The sequence below is a fragment of the Aplidium turbinatum genome, chromosome 13, assembly GCF_918807975.1.
Source record: "Aplidium turbinatum chromosome 13, kaAplTurb1.1, whole genome shotgun sequence".
In the NCBI taxonomy this organism is placed as follows: domain Eukaryota; kingdom Metazoa; phylum Chordata; class Ascidiacea; order Aplousobranchia; family Polyclinidae; genus Aplidium; species Aplidium turbinatum.
In genome coordinates this window covers 19,889,473-19,914,666 of record NC_137484.1, presented here as the reverse complement: position 1 = coordinate 19,914,666, position 25,194 = coordinate 19,889,473, and the positions used below count along the sequence as shown (strand labels likewise).

At 37.5% G+C, this 25,194-nt stretch overlaps 1 protein-coding gene across 1 annotated transcript; it reads right to left on the bottom strand.

Moving 5' to 3' along the window:
* LOC145782204 (neutral ceramidase-like) lies at window positions 1–22,983 on the bottom strand. The gene is made up of 23 exons (XM_082593975.1): window positions 22,140–22,983; window positions 21,483–21,620; window positions 20,629–20,799; window positions 19,886–20,098; window positions 19,222–19,359; window positions 12,588–12,658; window positions 11,910–12,053; window positions 11,426–11,516; window positions 10,880–10,965; window positions 10,511–10,638; window positions 10,096–10,157; window positions 9,690–9,770; window positions 8,826–8,963; window positions 8,417–8,544; window positions 8,078–8,264; window positions 7,428–7,540; window positions 6,683–6,817; window positions 5,745–5,843; window positions 5,027–5,122; window positions 4,370–4,513; window positions 3,782–3,835; window positions 3,420–3,505; window positions 1–2,952 (listed from the first exon to the last, which is right to left on the bottom strand). The coding sequence occupies exons 1-23, from the start codon at window positions 22,762–22,764 to the stop codon at window positions 2,745–2,747; spliced, it is 3,336 nt and encodes a 1,111-aa protein (XP_082450101.1). The 5' UTR covers window positions 22,765–22,983; the 3' UTR covers window positions 1–2,744.
* Between the last annotated feature and the right edge of the window lie 2,211 nt (window positions 22,984–25,194).

Genomic DNA, 25,194 nt, shown 5'->3' with positions numbered 1-25,194 from the left:
GTGACGTTTATTAGACACATTACACATTCCCTGGCACAACATTGCAGTCCACAATGAATGCGAAATAGTTAAAACTCTACGCTCAGTATCAAGCAGAAAACAGCACAAACACTCTAAATCAGGGGTTTTCAACCTGGGGGTCGCAAATCGTTTTTCGGTGGGTCAAGCAGCTTTCATTTAGCCAATCCATGAGGACATTGTCGCATTGGTAGGCTGTGAAGTATCCTCCTTAAAGCTTGGTTATTGGACACTCCAATATGAGATGATCTGTACACTGATTTGAGGCGTTGTATCTTGGGTAGTGTGATTGAGTTATCATACCCAATGGGTAAAGGTTGTCATTTGTTTTGTTCTTATGCGCTTTGCAAAGGACCATAATTATCTGGTAGCCGCATCAAATCCTAGGAGAGCTTTTGGTGAGTCCGTGATTAAGTCTCCACCAGGAGGGATTTTGTTATTGCAGAAGTCCTGTCACTCCGTTATAATATTAATTGGAGATGGGTCGGTTTTGTAGAAAGGGGTATCTTGATTCAAGTTGCGAGGTTTTTGGTGCTTGGTGTATTTGTTAAACTACTGAAAGATTTTCTACTGAGTTGAGAATTTGTTGGTGCAAGTTCGAAATTTTTGCCAGTCTTCGGATGTGTGGTGGAGGAATAGGCTATTGCACATTGTTGCTAACCACTGTGTGGGCACGTTTCAGTGTTCCAGCAATCAGACGCATTGTGGTACGCAACTGAACATCAACTTTGCTTGCATTGGCTGATTGTTCCCAGGCAGGTGCACACTGCACAACCCATAAGAAATTGCAATAAATTCAACCAGTGAAAATGTAGCTTATTTTTATTATTTTTTCTCCTATAATGTAGCCAAGCTTGATAGGATATGGAAATAATAAATGGGGAAAATGTAAAAAGCTGTAATAACAAAGCAACATCGAAACGAGACAAAACTGAATGTCGTCCTGAATCAAATTTGGTTAAACTTTCCATTAAATACGTTTTGTTCAATATGTTTATAGGGGGTCACGGGGCTACGATGATTGCTTTGAGTGGGTTGCGGTGCAAAAAAGGTTGAAAACCCCTGCTCTACATAAATGCAAAACATAGAAGACTTTACAAGGTACGTCTGCAGACGTTGAATCAATGTAAAAATGTCGAATTTTGCTGTGTGGGAAGATAATTTGAAACAGTAGTTTTGACATTTGCATTATAAGCTATACAATAATATTGAACAATAACTTGAACAAGCGTCATATTTCAATGTAAAAAATTACTGAATTGCAGAAGGTTGGGTGAAGTAGAATGCGAAATACGCAACAAAATACACAGTGGGAATTCTGGGAAAGTAAATATTCAAAATGAAAATTTGTTCCATGACACATGTAGCAACCCAGACAGCAAAATCCGTCATGTTTTGCATTGATTCTTACGTCTGCATACGTTAAATCAATGTCAAAATGACAGATTTTGCTGACCGGGAAATAATGATAAGACTGACCACTGCATTGAGATGACATTAATACAGCGTAAGAAGCAATAATGATCACTTGAAAAATAATTATCATTGAAATACAAGATGAATACAAACAGCACTTGTTCATGTTTAAATATTGCAACAGGTCAAATAAATTTAAAGTAAATCAGTTGCAGCAAAATTTAACAAAGCCGTCCAACTTTCGTCTTCATTGGCTTCAAGAGTCGTCCACTGAAAAAAGTCTCATGGGTTCATACGTATGATTCAAGGTAAACCGTGTGGTAAGAAAAATGTTTTCACTTTCACTAAATTAAGGAAATTAAGATATGGCAACCACCCCATACAACAAATGTCGTTTTTTACATTGATTAAACGTCTATAGACGTTGAAAAAACGACTGATTTGTTGTCTGGGAATGTATGCACTGAGCCTTCAGCAATAAAGATAAAAAGATGTCGGTATTTAGCAGCTATAGCGCCTCCTGTTCATCCCACACTGGACAAGAGGTGCTTCTCAAAACCCACCTTAAATGGGGTGACGCACCAGTCTTACGAATGAATGTAGAGTAGGACAGGCCGTTGTATGCTAACTGGAGCAGGCCTTTCTTTAGTTCGGTTGAAGGAAGAGACAAGAAAATGGCTTTATGCGAATAAGCATTAGAGACGTTCACAAGCTGCATTTTAAATTACACTCAGAGAAATAGAAAATAGCAATTCGTCAACATACATACGCTGTCACAACTACACAGTATATATGACAAAGCTGCGCACACAATTAAATAAAATTGGGGACAGAACACCACCATCCCAGACGACAAAATCCGTCATTTTTACATTGATCGCCTTCAGACGTTGAATCAATGTAAAAATGACGAATTTTTCTGTCCAGATATGTCAACCACAAGACTAATACTTAAACAATTACACATTCAGCAAAACGTTTCGGTACAAACTTCACGAGAAACAGTGTGATCAAAGCAAGCACTTTTGTTTAGCTCTTAGGGCACACAACCATTGAACACATTGCAACAGCGTATCTTTTCATGGCTCAGAATTGCTTGTCAAAATGACGCAATAATTCTTTTGAAGCAGCAACAGTAAATTTTAGTAATACGACGGCCAGTACAAAAATAATATTATTCTGCGTTCTTTACCCGAATAATAAAAATTTTTCGTATGAGAAACAATTTTGTCAAAAGTAAGACGAGAGGTTGCGGAAATAAGTTTCAAACAAAGCTACATTTCAGTGGTTCCCATGAAGTAAATTTATCATTAAATTCTTCGATTCTTTCTTAAAACATGAAACGTTTTGGAAATCCCACTGTACGCATAGATTTTGCGATTCCAAAAATACTTATAGTGGCCGAAGTGTTTGATCTGATAGCGACCGCTAGGTGTCGATGGAGAGATATCCCAATCGACCGTCACTTCGCTGATTCCACGCAAGCTGCCTAGAGTGGATGTGCGCTCCCAGATGTATCTGGAACAATTGAGCGCAATATGAAGCTTACGGCATTAAATTAAAAACAAGATGGTAAAGCAAATACAAACGAATTTATTTTCACACAAGTCAGTTCAATCATAAACAGCTAAAAATCGATATCATATCAAGCATTGTTGTGGGTTTGACACCTGTCAGAAGATATTTCATTTTCTTGGTGAAGAATATGTGTTTTTGTTGCATCCCGGCTGATGCCAAGTGTTGAAGATTTAGATGGGAAAGTAAAAAAGTTAACCTTTGCACCTTTAGGCACGCCAAAAAGTATTTCAACTTATTTGAAAAAAGATTATTTGAAATATCTTGCTTTAAACTAGGGCTTGGCATCCTTGGGTAGAAACAACGGCTCATCGTTAAACATTAGCCTTCCCAAAGCTACCTTAATTTAATGTGTTGTATATATTCGCAACACGGTGTAGTCTCTAGAAATTTATGACCATCATAGGTACCTCGTCTCCCATGAAGCGTCCGTATGGACAACTTGCCATGTCCCATTTCCTGCGTCTCGCTCTACAGTCAAGAAAGTCATGTTCATCTGAACAAATCGCTGAGTTAACCAACAATGCAACAACAAGTAATATCAAGGATTCTATTTGAATATGAACCTTCTGATGATTTAAATAAAGGAAAAATAGCCTGTTAAGGTTTTTAGTTCAAAAGTGTATATGATATAATATGCTTGGCTTTTTCGCTTGCCATTGAGTACTTTTTGTAGTATAATTACTAGTATTTAATATTAAACATTATAAATAATGTATAAACAGTACATAACGATATGAAATAATAATTCAGATACAAACGACAAATTTACCGTCGGGCTATTCCTTGGGTTTCCAGAGACGAATTGGGCAGACGCAATGTCTCCCTGAACATAAACAATAATCAGGTTTTATTTTACGGTTATTGTGACAACATGCGATCACAGATGCGATACAACAGACAGCGAAGGGACATATAGCTTCAGTAAGCTGCTCCCTTTATTTTGGCATGCTTTTTGGCAAAACACAGCCACGTGCTCTGGAGCGGTGTCGAACCCACGTCCTTTCGAACGTCAAGCAGACGTTCTCACCACTCGGCTACGCAACTGCCGACAAAGAATTATCAACCAAGAAAAATCTTGTTGTACATACTCTCGGGATAGTCCGCTTGAAGGCATTGCTTGGTGAAGCTACAACCGACAACATGATAGGAAAACACACAGAAATCCAGAACAATAAAAAGTGGGTATTGAACGGAATAGTTTTATTTTGTCTAACCAGCAATAGCCCAAGTAAAAAGTTCCGTTAATTAAAGAATTAGGAAATATCCAGAAATCTAGGAATAAAAAATGAACGCGGAAAAGCTTTTAAGAGGTGTAACCAGGAATGACGGAAGTAAAGAGGTCAGCTAATTAACTCACCACATTGTAAGTGTCCTTGACTTCCTTAAGGACATCACCAAATGAATACCCAAATGGCGTGCCATCTGCCACTACACCAGGCACGAATGAGCGTAACTTATCCTTTAAATTGTGAGCCTCAGCGCCGCCGGAAAGACGCGTTTTCTAATAAAAATATTGCAAATGATGACAAGCTGAAAAAAAGGGTAATACTGTGACGTATTAAAGCAACATACTAAAAAGCGACGTGAGACAAAACCGCTTTTGAATAAAACATTTTTAGGCGTTTTCGTTTGTTGATAACCAAATTACCGAAGAAGGTTTTCGACAGTAAGAAATTTTGTGTTTCAGTGGAGGAATTACCACATATACCTTATTACTGTTTTAATAACTGCTTATACACCTCTTCTTTGTCGTCGTATTTAAGATTTAGATTAGGTGAACAAGCCATTTTTCTTCAAGCAAGTCATTAACGTCTTGTAAAAAACACAACCGCGCGCTCTTGAGCGGTGTCGAACCGGCGCCATTTCGACCGTCATGCAAGAGCATTCACCAACTATGCAGCGGGCTCTGCTTTGTTGTCCAGCGTCCACTTTAACTATTGATAGCGGACGCGATGCTTATATAGCAGGAATTGTCTTCATGTTATGTGGCAGGCTCCTCTAGTTCAAGACTCACCTCAACTAAGCAGGTGGCCAACCGTTTGAATTGTTGCACATAGGCTGCTAAGGTATATGGGCCGTGTATCGTGGAAGCACCTTCGTATCTTTGCACCTGGCAGTTCGAAAAGAAGTTGGTATTAAGTTTTTGACAGACAACTCAATCTTTTTCAAAACCGACACTTCAAAAAGATACCATTGCATAAACTATAAATTTGTACAAAGGTATTTTTGTGTTATAAATAAATGATTTCAAACGTATAAAAATTAGTAACGTCAATAAACGTTTAGTTAGCGCACGGTTTTACGTGTTTCAAATGTTTTCAACACATTGTTGTGTCCTTATCAGATTGAAAACGTAATGACTGGCAAGTGAGTTACCCGATTAAATGACAAGGTTTAGCAATGCTAATCAACCCAGATACTTTGTTGTCGATCAACTGTATTAATTAGGCTTATGAATGGCTTTGTTGTTTTATTGGTTCTTCACCTAAATGCCTGTTACAAGGCAGTTCATTCAATGCATGTTCAATCCAAGGCGGTTCAATGTATGTTCAATCCAGCAATCAAAGGTGTAATTTAATTTGAATTTGCATTGTAATTTATCACAGAAAAAGGAATTTGTGGCCGTGTCTTTCATCTGCAACTCTTTTATTTGTATTCACTCTAGTTTGTGCTTGGCAGCTTTCCATACAGGAGATCAATGTAAAAAGCGACTGATTTGCAGTCTGAGTTACTTGGTATTCTTCGTAGGTAGCAATGTAGTCTGCGTACGTGTTCGACAGTCCAGCTACGACACTTTCGAATTTGTCCGTCGGAAATTTTTTCTGAAAAACCTGCGAGATGACGAGAGATTACAAATCGAACAACGTGGAAGCAGAAAACTTGAACAAAAATTTTACAAATCCATTAAAAAAGGACACGCTTACGTCATGGTTTTGACAAACTGTGATTGGTCAAACCATGGCTACCTGGAAATATGGTTTGACTTGTTATATATTGCAGACCCTACAGAACTACGGCGGTGGGATGGCGCAATGGATAAAGCGTTGGCTTTACAATTATGCAAACCTGGTTTGACTACCGACTTCAGCTGGTTGTTGAAAACACCGCTCACCTCTACCCATCAGGGTGTAATAAATTGGGTGGGCATAATCGCTGAAGGAAAGGCAGCCCGATAGAAACTGGCCACGGCCACATAGAAACTACTCCCCTTAGTGCCAAAGGGCAAAGGCTTAGTACAATGAGAACCTTATCATTTCATATCCGACACTTGAATCAAGTATGGGACCACCTTTACCTTTTCACAGAACCTGCTAAAAGTCTGATAAAAACTTTCTAAAAATTACATTTTGGATAAAAAAAAGTGCATTTTGGTAAGTTTTAGCATGATGAGTACGATTATCAATTTTTAGAAATATTCAATCAGACTATGTTTGACAGCACTCTGCAAAATGTGACAAGTTAGGTCTTATCTTTGGTAATCCTAGGCAAAACGTAAGTAGATGCTAGGAGTACAATATAGTTTTTGCCCTAAGGCTGAGGAAAGTATCAAATCTTGCAGTTTTTTTTTCACTTGTAAAATGTCTTCTCTGTTAATAAAGCGCCGCAAAACGTCATATATATATCTACAAAAGTAATGCCATTAACACAAATACCAAGAGCAAATCGTAACCTCTAACACAGCGTCTCTAAGTCTTCTGCCGGACATGGTGGTAAATTCCCCAGGAACTGCATTAACGATGAAGTTTCCGATCCGAAATATTTGTGTGTCAACCACGGTGGGTTGCCACTGGTAAGGAAATTTCATCTGAGCAAAAATTTTGTTTATACAGTAAGTGATAGGAATAATGGTAAAACTGCAAAAAACTATCTGTGTGAAGCAAAGAACCTAACAAAGAATTTTCAACGATATGAACTATCGCTTTCTACTGTGGCCTACGTTGAAACCCATTGCCATGTAACCAATAAAGTGAAGTTTAGTTTAAAATCAATAAACTAAGTTTTACTTGTTCGACACCCCTTAACTTTAGGCCACCAGTGATGATAACAGTTTTTCAATAGTAATTCAACCATTAATTTTCAACCTTTTCTGAGCCATGGAACACTTCATGTATCAAAATAATCTTGCGGAACACTGAACAAAATGTTATAATGATGCAATAAAATAAACAAAAATTTATTCACTTTCAGATTTTCTCAGTGCGATAAATGGGCCTGTTTGAATGAGCACAGAGTTGATATAAGACAAACGCGAAGGTTTTGTTGTTTTGATTTTCGACCGTGTTCCATTGAACACTAGTTAAACTAACCAATTTCTTGCGGAACAACTGACGATCGTTCGCGGAACACCGGTTGAGAATCAACGATTTCAACAACAATGTGAATAAAAATCGCTCCTAAAAACATTAAATAAATACCTCTCCAGTGCCAAGAAGAATGGGTTTGGGTGAATGACATCGTGTCAGTTCCTCCGACGGGGAATGAAGGAAGTTGCGTACAGTCCTCCAGAACATATTTCCAGTTCTGTCACCTTTTTTTGGTGAAGATAACATGCATTATTTGTTGGAACTCATTGTATTTGAGTGTACACAAGCAGGGTTACCGTATTTCATGTACGCGACCGAGTCGTTCAGTTTTTGTCAAAACAGTTACTTAGGCCTAAACGCTTTAGTGGCGATAAAGCTCATGTGGGCCCAGTGTTTTTTTTAAGGTGTTTTGGGGGACCGAAACGGTCCCCTAAATTTCTCCAGCAGTTTCCCAAAATTTGGAGTTGCAACTACAGTAGAAAAGTAATGGTTGTTTCTCGCTATGTCTTAAGCAAATATGGCTATTTTTTGGTATTTAAATGAAACACTTGCGGTCTCTTAAAACTACTTAGCGGTCACCCAAACCAAACCTTAAAAAAAACCTGCATGTGGCAACCAAATATTTCACACCATAGCATATACGTTTTGTAAGCTTAATTAAAACTGTTTTTAATGGTCCATTTCTGTACTCAAACACTTTGATTGATGTATCAAGTGTCAAACCAGGCGATTTTAAGTAAAGAGTAACTGCTACCTCTAACCTTGCTTAAAATCAAAAGCCCCTGGACCGTCAGTGGTCCCAGCAGCAAAGCTGAACCCCATAGCTGGCTTGCAAGTTCGGCCCCAGTGGGTGGAGTTTATAGAAACTTTTTGATTGGACATGTCAACATATTGATTGACAGCTTCTACCGGGCCAGACAGAACAATACGAGCGTCTTTGTACAATTCCTGCGAGAGTAAAAACAAATGAATTTCAGCCGTTATATTGACAAAATGTGTCAAAGTAAATCGATATTTTCACAACCACGAAAAGCGATTCATCATTATCTTCAATTTGGGAAATATAACTTAGGACTAATTAAAATATTCGCTGTCTTTACCATTGCTTTTTCAAACTGGTTGTTTCCAATGATCTTAGTACTTTCAAACATGTCTTTGCCAGGCCCACTGGCAACACAGTTCTTGACGTCTCCATCACATGTGCTGCTATTGCTGTCGCATGGCAAACCTGTGATTCAAGACGATTCCATAAAAATGGTAAATCGTCTGCCAACTATCTCGCCAATGTTAATGCATTAAAAACGTCACAAGGGATTTTAGCAATCGATAAAATATACGTCACAGTAAGGGTTCAAACTGACTTCACTGACTAAGAAATCTGTTTAACATTAATCATCTGTTGATGAATGATTGAAGATTCCGCATTGGCCATGGTCCGTTTATGTTAATTCATAATAGAACTTTAAATAAAATAAAATAACGGTTTAACGTGCGAAAGTCATTGCTTGCCTGTATCAATACAACGAGCGCCTCTGGTGTTGGGAGATACGTCACCCTCGTTGCTTTGAGCAAAGGCGGCTACGAACTTGCTTTCTCCGAAAAGTGTGTCTGGTTCCATGGCTTGTTCAAATAGCAACTCAGCATATCCTGCAAGACAATTGGGTGACCTTGATGTCTATTTGTGATTTCACACAAAAGAAAAAATGATTTGAAATTCTGTTGCTTTAAGTTGGTTGGTTTTTGAATCTTTATCCTCGGACTGATAAAGCCTTGATGAGTTATTCCTGGTAGCTTCGCATACTTTTGGAAGCTCTTGACGCAGGCCGGTTACCGAGATTGGCAGAGTGAAGTTTTCCGATTGTTGAAGTGTTGTTGCCGGAGAATTTTCCATTCACTGGGTGCCGCTGGATGAAGAGCAGTCCTGAAATGCGTTGCTCAAGCGCAAACCATGAGAGTCGAACCAGCGCAGCGTGATCTTGAGCCAGGCGCGTAACCACTGAGCTAACCAACAACGTAGGCAGTGAGTTCGATTCTCAAGTGGGTAATCATTTTTAGCAGATTTAAACAATTGCTATCGCGACATTAATTGCTTGAAGGCGTCTAAACTAAATCAACAATCCAGCCAGCAAATCAGTTCCTTTTTTACATTGTTTCAATGCCTGCAGACGTGGAAGCAATACAAAACAGGACTGGTTGGCAAGACAGAAGAAAATCTAACATCAAATCTAACTCATTTTAAATTTCCAGTCGTCACTAGTCCTCTTTTACATTGATTGGTGCAGAGTTATCGTAAAAAATATTGATTTGCTGGCTGGGTGCATATAAATTTCACACGTGATCAAATTAGACGACTATACTTTTCATATTGAGCACCTTTATTGTCGCCGCTGATCAAAGAGTTGGTGTTGTTCATGCTCGTACAATGAACAGGGAACCAATTGAGCATTCCAATTCCTGTGACGTCATATATTTTAAATTAAACTCTTCAGTACCAAACAAAGGAAAGGTATAGCAACCAGACTAAAAGTTAAGACAAGATAAATATAAAATCGGTGGATAAAAATCTGTACACTGTACACTACTGTACAGCCTGTTTTTTTTTCTGTTTTTTTTTCATAACGTGAACAAGAAACAGCGAAAAAGTACGATCGGCAGGTCTAGAGTCGTTTCTTAAAGATTTGAGTCGGAGTCAGTTTGACCAAACAAACAAGTCACAGTTTTAGTGACTGACCAAAACCAGAATTGCATTTTCCAACCGAGCTTATGTTATGTCACAAACCTTTTCCGTTGGAATCAAGAAACTTGAGTAAAATCATATCCTTGTCCACATTGTACTTGTATCTGGAAAGAAATGCATCAAAACAAATCCTTAAAGTTCTTTCAACATAAAAAAAAACGTTTACAAATTTGAATCCGGAGTAATTTCTCTTGTGATTTGTGAAAATGGAAGAAAAAGTTTTACATCAACACCTCTCGCAAGTTATCTACAGGTTTCATGCACAACTCGGAAAAACTTGATTGATTGACTTGAAGAAAATCTTAAAGTTCCACCAACTTTCCAAAAGTAGCCGGTCATATTTCATGCTTCATTCTATGTTGCGCCCTCGTTTGCTTACCTTGATTTAGTTTGCGTCAGATAAAAAGGGTTGCCCACCATTAAAATTATAATATAAAAAGGTGGTAAACATTCTCACTTCTTTCTTTCATGCTCAGGATTGTTGATATAAGCGGTCGGACTTCTGTTAATATTTGACTCCAATAGCTCTCCTTTGTTTATAAGAATGGATCCAGGAGCAACGTTGCCATGGGCAACTCGGATGCTCTAAAATATTAAATTAACACTCAGCTGAGGGTCTTCAAAAATCTCTGGGACTTCACAACTAACTTGTATAAGTTGTAATTTTTCAAAAACTTTTTTTTACAAAATCTTGAGTTTAAAAAATCTTCTCCGTCTTTTTTACATTGATTTAACGTCTGCAGACGTTGAACTAATGTACAAATAACGGATTAGCTGTCTGGGTATAGACGCATACGCAAAATATTTGACAACATTCCTGACCAACCTCAACAATTCCATCCACCATTGCCTTCAGCGTCTCAGGCACATATCCTTTGGATGTAACTTGAAAGAGGACGTCTTGAAGGAATCCTTCAAACAAAGAAAGTTTCTAAAATTCAAAGAAAATGAAGTAATGTACCAGCAAACATCTATAAGATTGGCTCATTATACAAGAGAATAAAAAAGATCAGTAACTTAGTAAATGTAGCTACACACAAAGTGAAAATTACATGACTCTTGACTATTTTTTATTTATTTTATCTTTAAAAAAAAACGAGTCAAAAGTCATGTAATTTTCGCTTTGTGTGGAGCACTGGAGCTACATGTACTTCAAGTATATTTTATTATTCACAGAAACTTTTACTTACAAAATTACATCACATCGCTATTGCATTGTAATTTGCAATCAATACTCATCTTCGATTAAAGTATTGGAAAATTTATTATAATGAAAGAAAAAAGCAATCAATTTAATTTAATTATTAATTTTACCTAAAATCAATACCGTTATTATTGATTAAATTATAAGCTGTAACAAGAATCGACTAACCAGCAGGAGCAGAATGCGTATGAGTCCCACTAATGCAGACGTTATTCGCGGTGTACAAGTCTCCATATGTGGCATGCAATCTTTTTAATACCTGTCATTGCAAGGATGATGAGGCTTCGAAGATAAAACAAACAAAAATTTTACAGAACACTTCGCATTCTTTAGCATGTTTTGGAAACTAGAAAATTCTTAAACCTGATTATTATAAAAATGTCCATCAAAACAATTTTTGATGATTGGTGATAAATTTCATGCAAATAAAAAAAAAAAAAAAAAAACTGATAAATTAACACCAATAGTCAGCTAAAGATCAGTAGCCTACTTGACTTCTCGTATAAAGGAAATCATGGTCGAATATCACAGTTAACTGGCTAAATCTTATCTAAGATTTTAAATGAAATCAAACTATAGGCCTACACTATAAATTCCTACATGAAAAATGCAAGGCAAGATTTCTAGATGCATGATTCAGGTTGAAAGTTACCTCAAGTTTCACTAGCATACTTCCCATGCAGGCATCAATGTTCACAAAGACAACGCGAGTGTTCTTCTGTCCAATAATAAACGTCCTTGCGTACTGGCGCATATGTAAGCCACCACTGATTTGGCTTGGATTCGCATATCCCATCTGCAAGTTATAATTGCAAGGGCACTTGTTAGAATGATGCCAACGATTAAAAACCGATTATCGAGATTGACGGGGTAAAGTTTCCGATAGTTGTTGAAGTGTAGTTGCCAGAAGCGTAGCCAGCACAAAATTTTTGAGAGAGGCAAATAAGTAGTTTTGCACATCTGAGTGAGCACGAGCAAATTGCCCCCCCCCCCCTGACTACGCCCTTGGTTGTTGCCGGGGATTTATTCTACCCACTTTTTCACAAGCTTTCGGAACACAGTTTTGTAGTCAGCGGCAATGGCTAGTGGACTTTCTGTCAGTGGTTTGCAGCCAACAAATGGAAGTATTTTTTTTTTTGAGGTATGAAATCGCATTGACTACAGTCATGTTGAACCACAACAGCACAAAGTTTATCACAAAATCTTGTACTGCGACAGCAATGTTTACCGAGATCTCAAGAGGATATACCTTATGAATAATACATTCCTTCATTAGGGTGTGGAACGGCGCAAAAGCCTTTCGAACAATGACAAAGATAGATTGACTTACCATGTTAACATCAGCTGGTGGCCCGGTAATATCGGCTCTTCCAATTCCAATCAAATATTGAGGATGTTTGTCTGAAATATACGATAAAAATGAGCTATGATATTTTTTTGGTAAGCGATATATTCATAAACGAGAGATTTCTCAATCTTCTCACTTACTTCGTTGGTAGATAGATCATCTTAATGCTCTACATGTCTATATTCAGCTGACAAAATTTGGTTCCTTTTACATTATTGAGTCGAAAGTGTACAGACGTTGGAGCAATGCTATAAGGACCAAGTTTGCTACCTGATTCTCCTGTCACTTTACCTCATTTCCACCAGTTGTTTTTTGAGATAAAACTTAGAGATAAATCTCAAATATAAAGTAAACATTGATTGAAAGTGATGTACTTTTACTAACACAATACACCACTAACATTTGAAAGGTTTTGGCTTGTGGACAGAAAGATTTAAATGTTGAAAAATTACGTGTTTAAAGTATGGAGCATGGGTTCAGTAAGTCGAATTTCCCTCCCCTTTTATAATACAGCTTACGCCCCTAGTTACCAGTTCAAGCATAGTTCTCCAATAATGCACGTAATAATCAGGTTTCACAAAAAAGGCTTTCCTTTATGAATAGCAAAGTGAAGGAGCCGATTATGTTTTGTCGCGGAGCGAGAGCAACATCTACTTCAAGCAACGTCAAAGCAACATACAAGAAAGTGAAAGCAACAGATTAACCAAAAAATAAAAAATACTTAAGAGAAACTAGAGAATTCTCATCCGATTCCTCCATTACGTCATTTTCAAAGTCATTGACGTGATTGGTTGAAAGATAAGGTCACGCGTTTAAAGCCTTTCTCTTTCGCAGGGTTACAAATGATGACTCAAGGAAAAAGGGTTTCGGTTTATATTGATTTCTAGCCATCTATTACGATTGCCAATTCCATATGCCTTACAAAAAAAAAACTCAATTTTTGTCAGAACAGTTTTGAAATGTCCAAGATTAATCGCAACAACCTATTTTTTGCTGAAAACACAATCCAGTCGCAAATGTTTTCAAAATGCTGTAATATAAAGGCAAATTAAACGAAAAATTATATAGTACTCCGTGTCTAAAGTCTTTCACCTATTCCAATCTATAACATACCCCACAAATAACTACTTAAAAAAGCTTTAAGTATGAACTACAATGGACAGTGACTCAGTGAGTGATCCACTGTAAAAAAAAGTCTGTAGCGGACAAGTCTACGAATCGTTGTCTTGTATAGTATGAGAAAACACAAGACAAATCCACCAATGACTTAAAGACCGTTTAACAAACATTTCAAAATTTTCCCGCTTTCAGTTGAAGATTAAAAAACCTGTTTACTTAACTTGGCTGGCTTTTCAACACGACTTAGCGTTGCCTGGTAACGACACAGGGCGTGTATGTCTTTAGTAGCTTAAGCCACGAATGTAACAATTTGAAAATAATGGTCAGGTTATCCATCAAGGTTAAGTTTTTCGAACAAAGTCGTACCCCGTAACTATACCCCCACTACTGCTACTCATGCTAAAAACAATATTTTTACATACTGCACAACTGATTTGTCTTTGAAAAGATCAACTCATTTTGCGAAACACAGTAGCCAGCCTACAGAATACATAAACTTTGGACTCGTTGTATGTAACCCAAACATTGAAAAATGGTTTGAAAAAGGCAACACATTATCAGAAAAACAAATTTCACGATTGCAATAGTGATACATTTCGTTTTTAAGAGCTGATTTAGTATCCGTAAAGTACTTCAGTAGAAAGGCACACATAGGCAGACAAGCAAGTTAAAAAAAAAGTTTTTACCTTAGACCACAGCGAAAAATAGTCGGCATTGACAGCCACCTACGAGGCAACCATCATAGCACAAATAACAGTCTTTGTGTATTTAAGCTCTCTCTTTGCCTTTTGAAGGTTGCTGAGGCATAAATTATATAAAGTTAATATCTTACAACTTGTAAAGATGAAGACATCACATCTATCCAGTATCTCAAATTTTATTGATGATAAAATTTATGAGACGCTGCGAAGAAAGCGCGGATATCAAAAAAACATCCAAGTCTTCAATCCTTTCACAAAATACGTGTCACTGTATATCCCAACCAGCAAACGAGTCCTTTTTAACAATGATCAATGTTTGCAGATTCAACGTCGCAGTGTGACAAAGAACCACTAAATTTCGACGTGAATTCGACGAAATGAAAGCGTAAAAATATGTGATGGATCAATGAGCATGTGATATGCGAAACATTTTAACAAAAGCAGCTTTGCCACGTTTCTGCTTCAACCAAGATCATGGTTAGTTAAACTTTCTAATTCTATTTGAATAGCCTCACAACCAAAAACTGAGGTACCGTAGGAGAACCAAAATGGAATAAAGAACATGAAAAGTAGAAGAATGAAACGTGACGCAAATTATTTATCGGAGAGACAGTGTTGTCAAAACTTTGCATCGATGTCATCACACAATCATAAATGATCTATATGGAAAACATTATGGAGTTTATATGCTCATATTTTGCAATGTACAATACTGATTTTACTGATGATGGCGTATGAGCGATCTTTCCAGGCTAGATTGGAGGGCAGGAAATCTTCAGCCACTCAGCAGTCTCGTCGTCCAGGACCCTCAGACCATGCGCACCGTGTGGAGGCCGGTGGATTAGGCAGTGATGGATGACATGGTCTGCAGTCTGTTCAGTGGCACCACACTCGCATTCTGATGAAGGAGCCAGGCCCCACTTGTGCATTTCCGAACGAAAGCGGCCAACGCCAGTTCGCAGGCGGTTAAGCCTGACCCACGCAAGCCTTGCGAGGGACATCCCTGGTGGACGGGGATCGGCGTCGGGTATGAAGTCACGGAGCGTGGAGGTGTGATTTTGCCACTCCGTGTTCCACATATGGTTCGTCCAGTGTGCCGCACTTAAACCAAGTTCTTCTGCGTTCTTAAGTAGTTGTTGTGCGGCAGGCACAAAGGGGCGTCTTGATTTCAGCCGCTGCTTTATAGGTGGTGGTCTCTTGAGTGCTGCATGGAGAATCTGGTGGGTGTGAGAACTACGACACCAGACCGGCGCGCAGTACTCAGTAATTTTACTGACTACAGTACACTGTAGATGAATATGTATTAACAATGTAAAAATGCATTGGTTTTCTGGCTAGGAGCGGTGATTGATAAGTTTTGAAGATAAGTCGTTTAAGCTACTCGTTTTAATATGGCCAACCCAGCACACGTGGTAAACCGCAAGGTGACACAAGTTCATATAGGTCTACTACCAACGCGCTACTACTCGTTTTTTTCTGATAATCGAGCTAGCAAACTAAGATTTGATTTTGCTGACTAGACAGAAAACAAATTTCGCTTCACAGACACTTCTAGTCTACACGTGAGCTTCACCAATAAAGCCTACACCGCTGCACGCCGCGAACATACCAGTATACGAAATACCTTGTATACTTAACAAAAGCAGTTCTTTGCCTAACGTAAGTATGGAACGGCTTTAGTTTTTTTAACTTCTTGTCGTTGCTGTGCAGAATCAAGGTAGCAACGAATCCGATTGACACCATGGCTTGTCTGACTGCGCAATTGATTCTAAGAATCTCGAGCAACCCAGCAAGCCGGTTAAATCTGCCCGGATATTAGATCAAAAGCATGTACTTCTAGTAATACATGTCAAAACTCAAGTTGGTTTTGGACAAAATGTTACGAAAATATCTTCACCATGAAAAGATATACGAAAATTATACAAAATAAAATTAAACACAAGGAAATGTCATTCGGGAAAGAGTGTCAAAACTAATTTCCAAAGCAAAACTTTTCAAACTATTTTTGTTTTGCACACACTGCCTACTGCTCTGCCTGAAAGATTGGCAAGGTAAGGTGAGTTCCATACTTAATCGAAACATCGGGGATGAAAAGATAAGGTTTGGTTAGCTGCGCTAATTTCTGAAAATAACTTTGGTAAGCTGCGTTAATTTCTGAAAGGCCACCAACTTTAAATTGGATTGTGATTTCCGCGTTCGGAAAGTCTCGTACGTTTCGTTTATCTTTCGAGTTAACAACTTAACGAAATTATTTTTATTTCACAACAAAATGAATTTCTTCACTGAAAAACGTGAAGAAAACCAAGCGAAGAAGGTTTGTGTCCAGACGAAACAAAATGTTTCAAAATTGAATATTTTTCTATGATCAAACTCTTGCTGTCACCAGTGATAGTTGAAATTTCAAAAGTTTTCAGAGGCTTAACGTCACTACCGCTTTCACGAACACACTTTCAAACATATCTAAAGATCTGACACTTCAACGCAAAAAAATACCAAACTCTTCTAACAAAGTACAGCAATTCGACTTACAAAAATGAAACTCTCAACATGGCTACAACCACTCAAAGTGTTACCAGTACGCTAGGAGGCCAGTGCATTGAGTCTACCCAACTGGCTAGATTTGGAATTTTTACATCGTTTCAAGGTCTCACAACGTTAAAAGGATGCAAAAAAGCATAGCTAACAAGGAACCACGTAAACCGTAAACTTAGACTTGCAGAAACGCTGAAAAACTTACATCGAATTTGTTTTTTTGGTGTTGCATTTTGTGCTCAATGGATATCCAATTTTAATTAAAGTGATAAAAAATATGGGGTAGGCATTTTAACGTATTAGAGAACTGCACGCCCAGTCAAGCTAGTGCTACAGAGAAGCCCCATTACGGATCCAAAGCGTGCAATGCCTGGAAATTCTATATTCAATGTAAATGTAAGATAAAGTCGAAGTCCAATTATCATATCATTAATTCAATTAAGGTGAATGCAAGACAAAGTCCAACTCCAAATTATCATGTTATGTGATATGTTACATGATATGTAACATGACAATTTAAACTTGGACTTTGTCTTACATTTATCTTAAAGTGGTTTGTGCTAAACTTTTGACAATGCACTTGCAAAAGTATTTCCAATGATTTCATTCTCTGAATGTTTAAGAGGGGTAAGACAGTTCAAAACATTGAGATAACGGTGATTTTGTAAGCAATCAAAACTTTTTCAGCATTGCATACATTCTTAAATCACGTCAAATGTAGAACAAGATTTGTAAGAATTACCTTGAAGCATATAAGGAGTAAAATGGTTTGAACGCCCAGTCAACATAAAAAAGAGCCCAATATGTGGACACTCAGCTCATGTTTAGCAAATGCTTTGAAAATTAGATTGTTTTCTTTTTCAGTGCTATTGAATGACAGCAATCCCAGCAGGGTTGCCAGATAACCCAAGAGGAACTAGGACAAAATTAGTCCGAAATTCGGACATTTTAAGCCAAATTAATAATAAATGTTTTAGATAAGGTCCAGCACTTCACTGATATCACAAGAAATTAAACATTGGGACAAATCAATGTCCGAATCATTTTCTATCTGTTTGACATAGTATACACTACAGAATTTGGCCAACTTATTGTTTTTTTTTTCAAAAATATTTCAAAACAAAACTTTGTTACTACACTTTTCATTAAATCTTCTGATAACTTCGATATTTTTGTTGTTTTTCTGTCCGAATTTTAGGCCACCTGGCAACCCTTCGCTCGTACCACTTAAAACTGCAACTGACCTAAAAAGGGCTAATCAACAAGCTTATTAAGAAAAATTACGCAATAGAAGTACGGTTTGCAGTTTAACAACTTAAAATTTAACATTGTTAATCAAAACGGCAATGAGCAAAAATAGCAATCTACCCCTTAAAAGGTAGCCTAAGCCTTTTATGAAGCAAAGTATCACAGTAAAAGCGAGAGTGTGCAAAATCTTCCATCGAAAATTGTATAAACGAATCTAAAGCAATTGTGATGCAAAAAAACAAAATTACACAAATTCACAAATTAAAAAATTACTAGTTGTAACTTTGTCTAATTTCGTTTTAATTTTTTTATAATTCTAAAAAAAGTGAAACTACACAAAGTTACAACTAACACTACAAAACAAATTAATCAATTTATTTGTTGCAGATATGTGCTGACAAAGCCACACTTGTGTAGTAAAAGCTCTATAATACATTAGTTTTCATCAATCATCAATTTAGTGAGTACTCTGTGCTTTTTTCTTTTCAACTAATAGCTTTAGTAAATGTAAGTCGCTCCAAGTTTTAGTTCAACTGTGAGTAATTTTGTTTCTTTTTTTGGTGTCACAATTAATAATAATAATAATAACAATATTTATATAGCGCCACATCCACAGTCAAACTATGCTCCTGGGCATTTGTGAAAACTTTCGATGGGAAAATTTCATGCTTTCGCTTTTGTTACTTCTATGATTAAATTGTTCATCATAAGCTTGTGAATTTTGTATTCAAGAGTTTCACTGTGCATAAACGAAATTGAGTTTTTGCAGGAACGGCGACCATACTGTAAAATGTAAATAAAAGTGAAGAATTACAATCTTACTCCTTCTTAATCCGACTTTTAGTGGATTTGAAAACAAACGAGGATTAGGAAATGGCAAGGAAAGTTGATGAAAGGCGTGTATTAGCATTTGTGACGTCAGCCGCAATTTAGTTTACAACTAGCACTGGCGATGAACAGTTAGTTTGCCAAACATGAGCTTGGCGTCATTTTGGACTATTTTTTTGGTAATGTACCTTGAAGCAAGTCCGGGAAGGTAACCGGGTGTGGCGTTTCGTAAAGGATTTGGTTCAAAACAAGATCTGATTGAGTTTCTATTGCTTTTTCACTTGCGCCGTCGGATAGCGTGGTTGCTTGGGCGTTTGCAGCTGCAACTGAAAATGAAAACATTACAAACAGCTAATAAAACATGTAACTAGTAACATACGCGAGTCATCAGCAAACACATAGCATCTCACTATCAACTACGGTAATATTTTTACCATGAGTTTGGACCAAACCATTTCCATGCATCTCACTCGCTGTTCTAGCAAGCAAAGTTAGATTATTTATAAACGGAATTCAGTTGTACAAAACGCATTAAAGTTTATTTTCGGTGTAATTGTAATCATAATTGAAACTTGAGTTAGTGCAAGTATAATTTTCCATGGCTACATCTCAAAACCTTTCTGCTGATTTTATGTATTGCTCGATATGATCACAATCGACATGCACAAGCATGACTGTACGTTTCAGAAATATCGACTAACAGATGATTATGTAAAAACAGTTGAAATCGAAAATATGGAACATGTCGGCGTAGGGCTGCATATTTCACACTTTAGGGAATTGAATCTTTGCATTTCTACTTGAAACAAGATGATAAAATTTGACTACGTCAAAACAACCGCTTAGGATCACCTTGAGGTAAGGTTATCTGTTTTGGTAGTAATGGTCCATGGGTAGATTGAACTGACTGGCTAGGAGAGTATGTTGGTACTGAAGTTGTACTTTTCAGCTTGCCGCTATTGCCCATAGCTGAGGTAGGTAAAAGCTCAGTGTTTTCGATTGGCTCTTTGGAAATAGAGGTGTCATTTTTTGGCAAAGACATACTTGTTGTGCTCAAGATAACGTCTAAAAATGTTGATGCAAATAAATGAACTAAAAAGTAACAAAATACAATGCATTCGTAAACGATGTTTCTCATAAGCATGATCGTACAAACATTAGGAAGTCAATGGCTGAACGTTACAAATTGTAATTAGAACCAAACAAACTTATTTTATTATGAAAAGAAAAGAAATATTAATAAAAAGCGATTAAAAGGAAACAGATTTATTTCATTTTTACAAAAACAATTTAAAACTGCAACATTTAGTTTTTTGTTTTGTTTCAAAAAATTTCGTAATGTTCTTGTTTTAAACACTTGCAAGCTTGAATTATAACTTAATTAAGTTAGAAACTCTTTAGAGAGCACATTCTTTAACGCTACAAAGCCATTTCAAACTTTACGTTGCCTTTCTGCTTTGGGAAATTCTCGTGCGCTTCGTTTTTCTTTCAAGGTGACTACGAAGTAAATTATTTTAAAACCATTTTTGTTTGTCTCAAACAGTCGTAAGTCTAACAAACGATACAATTCTAAAATTTCTGCAGATCCAATTTACCGCTGACAGAAATTGGTACAGTGGAAATGCCGTTCTTGGCAAAAACGCTGTCATCTGATGAATGACGATTGACACCAGTAGTCAAATACCGGCTCAGGTCATCCTGAAAACTGTTCGTAGACATCTGGTTGACAAAATTGTCAACAGACGATCCATTGTCAGAAGACCAACCTGTCAATCAAAAGATTTCACTTCAACGTGCATCATCACCACAACAACGATAAAATTTATTTTAAAAATAAGTAGGTTTGTAAGCTTGTTCAACATGGCTGTAGATGCAAATATTTTTTTTTGGCGTACCCGGATACTGGTTGGTTTGAATCTTTATCCTTGGACTGAGAAATGCCTTGGACCCAGTTACCGAGACTGGTAGAATGAAGTGCCACTTATTGAAGTGTTGTTGTCTGCGAATTCTTCCATCAACTAAGTGCAGCAGAATGGAGAGCAGGCATTGAAATGTGTTGCTACCAAGAGCCGAACCAGCGTCACTTGATCTTGAGGCTTCTTCGTACACAAAAGTTGGGCGCTTAGCCAACTGTAATACTGCTACCGGAGCAGATTTCACTTCGGAGTGGGTCTTTGAACAATCATTTTATGATTGGAGCAAATTTAAACGGTTAAAAGTTCTGAGTTATTAAAACATGCGTTGGGTATAAAAGACAGTAGGCCTGATCATGATTTCAAATAGATAAGCAGTCACGCAGGCTTCTGTTAATATTGTGTGTTGGCTACGTGATTGAAAGAGCAAAGCAGTTATTGTTTTAAATAGTGGATTAGTGATCACATAACACTCACAACGAGCGCATATACACGATAAAAATATGTAAATTAAAGATCTGTATTAAAATACTTACCGTTCATAATAATCGCCAATATGATGAAGAATGCCAACCACAAAAACAAGCCAAGAGCAACCAAAAGTTCAAATCTACGTCGTTGGCTTAATCGTCGCAACCATCTTTTGTAACCAAAGACAGGGGAGCGTTCGGAAGCTGAAATGCAAATCGAATACAAGAACTTGGATTAACACAACTTGCATGAAATTGAAAGGCATTAAACTCGTTTAAAAATACTTGAAAACAGGCTTTTCTCGAACATAAGTAAACTCTTGAATGAAATATAAACAACTTTTGTCTACTGCAGTCATTCCACCAAGCAGTTCGCAATAAGCTTTGCGTTAAACCCCATCGTTAAAAGTATGTTACAATAAAACGCAGAAATTGTGTTTGACACTGCCATTCAATTATAAAATAGATAACACAACTACAAAATCAAACTACAAAAAATAGAACTACATCACATGAATACCAACCTACTGACCAAGCAATCAAAAATATTGATTCACTTATTCACACGAGGTAAAGTGATTGTTTCGACAAATTTTTCACACTTCACCAAAGTATTAACTCTTATTCGTGCCCCAAACAAACAGACAATAGCTCAATTTTCACAATGAAGTCGATTAGAGTAATTACAGTGCAATGTGAGTATAATACAAAGTTGATGCTTACGTTGAGAGAAACCAAAGGTATGCACAGCTTTTCGAGCTTGTTGGTCATGATTGTTATGCTCTAGCAAGTGAGTCCATGAACAGTTTTCTTCGGCAGAAGACTTATGAGAGACAACAGTTACGTTTTCGTCGTTTAGTTTTCCCGTTTTATTTTTACCAAGTGTATTTACTGGAAGAAGTTCTTTTAGAGAACTATCAGTGACAGGCTCAACATTATCATAGTGCTCTTCCAATAAAGCTTGGGAAACGTCTTCAGTGTCACTACTATCTGTATTTTCTTCCGACTCCTCTTCTTGACTCAATGGGATGTTTTCTTCCTGAACCATTTCATGTGTCTGTTCATCATCATAATCTGATATTGCAATGCTTAAAGCTGTTTCACTACCGCAGTCACTTTCGTCACGTTTCTGGGCATTTTGAAGGATGCTTGAACTAGAACTTTGGCAAGAAAGTGGCGATTGGCCGACATCTGTCTGTCGATCGTTATCGACATTTTGGCTGGTATTGCCAACAAACTTTGGCGGCAAAGGTGGAGGCTGGATTTCTTCATTGTCGTAGATGCCGTCTTTAATGCCTTGCTCTTCTTCGTTTGTAACATGGCAACCATTGCTCCCATGTAACCGCATGACTGCCTTGCTGCTAACAACCAGACCACTAGAGAAATTACAGTGGCCAGGAAGATCTCTTGCTTTTAAGTGATAGTCAATCACTCTATCTTCTGATGATTTTATAGCAGCAAAGTGCGGGTGTGTATGATAGCCTAATTATCCTGTAAGCACAAGCATTAGCAGATGTCAGCTATTCGGGGAATCAATTTTTTGTTTAACCCTAACGAAAACAATTAGGTTTTCATAGAACCTCTGTTTAGAAGGAAATGATTGTTGACATGTTGTTTTCAGTAACTACTGGTTGCTAAAGTTGTTTTTTAAGGTCTTTATACGTTTTACAATTGTGATTCTAAAATATGTCCTCGAAACCCTGTAGCCTGCTGGAATGTTGCAGCAGTCACAGTAGAAACAGGACTTCATACGCATGTTTCATTTCAGTTAGCCTAAACTAAACCACAAAAAATCATTTTAGGTAACAATCTAAAACAATTTTACAACGATAAGTCTAGGTTTAACTCCGACGACCTCTTCACCCAATAATATATCCTACTATACATTGTATACAGTACAAGTGCTTTATATTACACATACGAAACACACATCAGCTAAGTGAGTTCCTTTCCTGAACAAGCAGATTGCTGTGCTGCACTGTACTGACTACTGAGTGGTCAAGTCAAGTGGCACAACTTTCCAATTTTCAAGTTTACAAAAATAGATCTATTGCATCACAATCGCTTGTACCCATTGATAGATTTTAAGAATATTACAATGAAGTGCCACTTCCGAACAAGTACTAGACAACTAGAGTACTAAAGACTAGACGCTCAAGAACCTTGGAAGACAGAGTGATTTAGTTTAATAATAGTAGATAACTTAGTGGATTATTATCAAATCTAGGGAGTTTTCTTGCGCCATGTCTTTCGAAGATTAGCTTATCAATTAGTTAGCTCAGGGTGGTCCAAGACTGCGAACATGAAGGGCCACATTAGGATCTGAGAAAAACTTCACGGGCCGCATAGTGAGAAATGATAAGGCCTTGCTGAAAGTAGAAACGTTGTTAAATAAAAACTTAATTAGGTTGCAATTTTGAACTTCTTTTCTATAGATTTCGATCTGTTTTAGCTACATTCTTACTGTTCGCAGGCTATGAACATTAACAAATCTTGTCGCTGACAAAATACAGTTGCAATGAAAGGACTGAGTTTGCTGTTCTGATCGACCTAATGCTTTGCTGCACGTCTAACTCACTAAGTTTTTAATCTCTGCTTGCGACTCAAAAAGTGATTTTCAGCTAGTAAAAAAGATACGATACATAACACGTCAACAAATTAGCAAAGCAAAACAATTTATTGTTTTTTGCTTTTGCATATAGTGTCGATCTCTGTCGACCACCGATTCAGTGGTCGACAGACGTAAGCAAGCATCCAGGGTTTCATCGGCCATTCTGTTCCGTGTGTCGCTTTTTAATCGCTTCATAACGGAGAAAGTGCTAGCAACAAAAGCAAAATATCAACGCACGTTTGTGTCGTCACAAACCGATATTGTTCCCTCATAGTTACCTATTGACCCGATTATGCGCGACTTATTTAGGGTTGTGGTGAAGGTAATGTATTTTTAAAACGTAGGTGCATTTTTAAACCTTGGATTTAGCACTAATAATTCCGGCATGCACAAAGTATTCGCTGGCAGCACAAAAGCTTCACGCGGGCCGCATTGCGCCCGCGTGCCAGGGTTTGGAACACCCTGAGTTAGCTTTACGAGTGTTAACAGTACAATGCGTAGCCTATTTCGAAAATATTTCCAAAATTTCTTTTGTCTTTATTTCGCTTCTAACTGTTTTTCTGATGATGAATTTCGTTTTATTTTGAATCACTTTTTAATATGGTTAATTTTGTTTGGCTTTGACTAAAAAATATTTCGAACTATTTTGGAAATCTACCAGCGCCGAAACATAGCCATAGGCTAGCCGAAATGAAACTTGATTGTGTCAATCAATCAATGTTTTACTTGTCAGTAACAGGAACATAGGTACATGTTTGAAATATGCACTATACACAATGCAAAAGTTACACAAGTTTTGTCGGCAGCAGCAGTCGGCAGCAGTGGCCGAGTGGTTAGCGCGTTGGGCTCGCAGTCGAGAGCCTGCATGTTCGACTCCCGCCACCCGCACTTGCTGTTGTTTCTCTGGGCAAGAAACTTTACGATAATTGCCTCTGATCACCAGTGATCGATTTCCCAGTAATGGGTAGTACCAAATTTAAGTCATAAGTAGAGTAGACAACCGGAAGCAGACATTGCAGTCGGCTGCAGCGTGGGTCAGGTGTACGTCGGAAGACGTACACCGATGCATAGCGCTCAAGTCTGCTTTCCCGCAATGCAGGATAAAGATAAAACAAAACAAACAAACAAATAAGTTCCCATACCGACAGGGAGACAACGAGACGACCA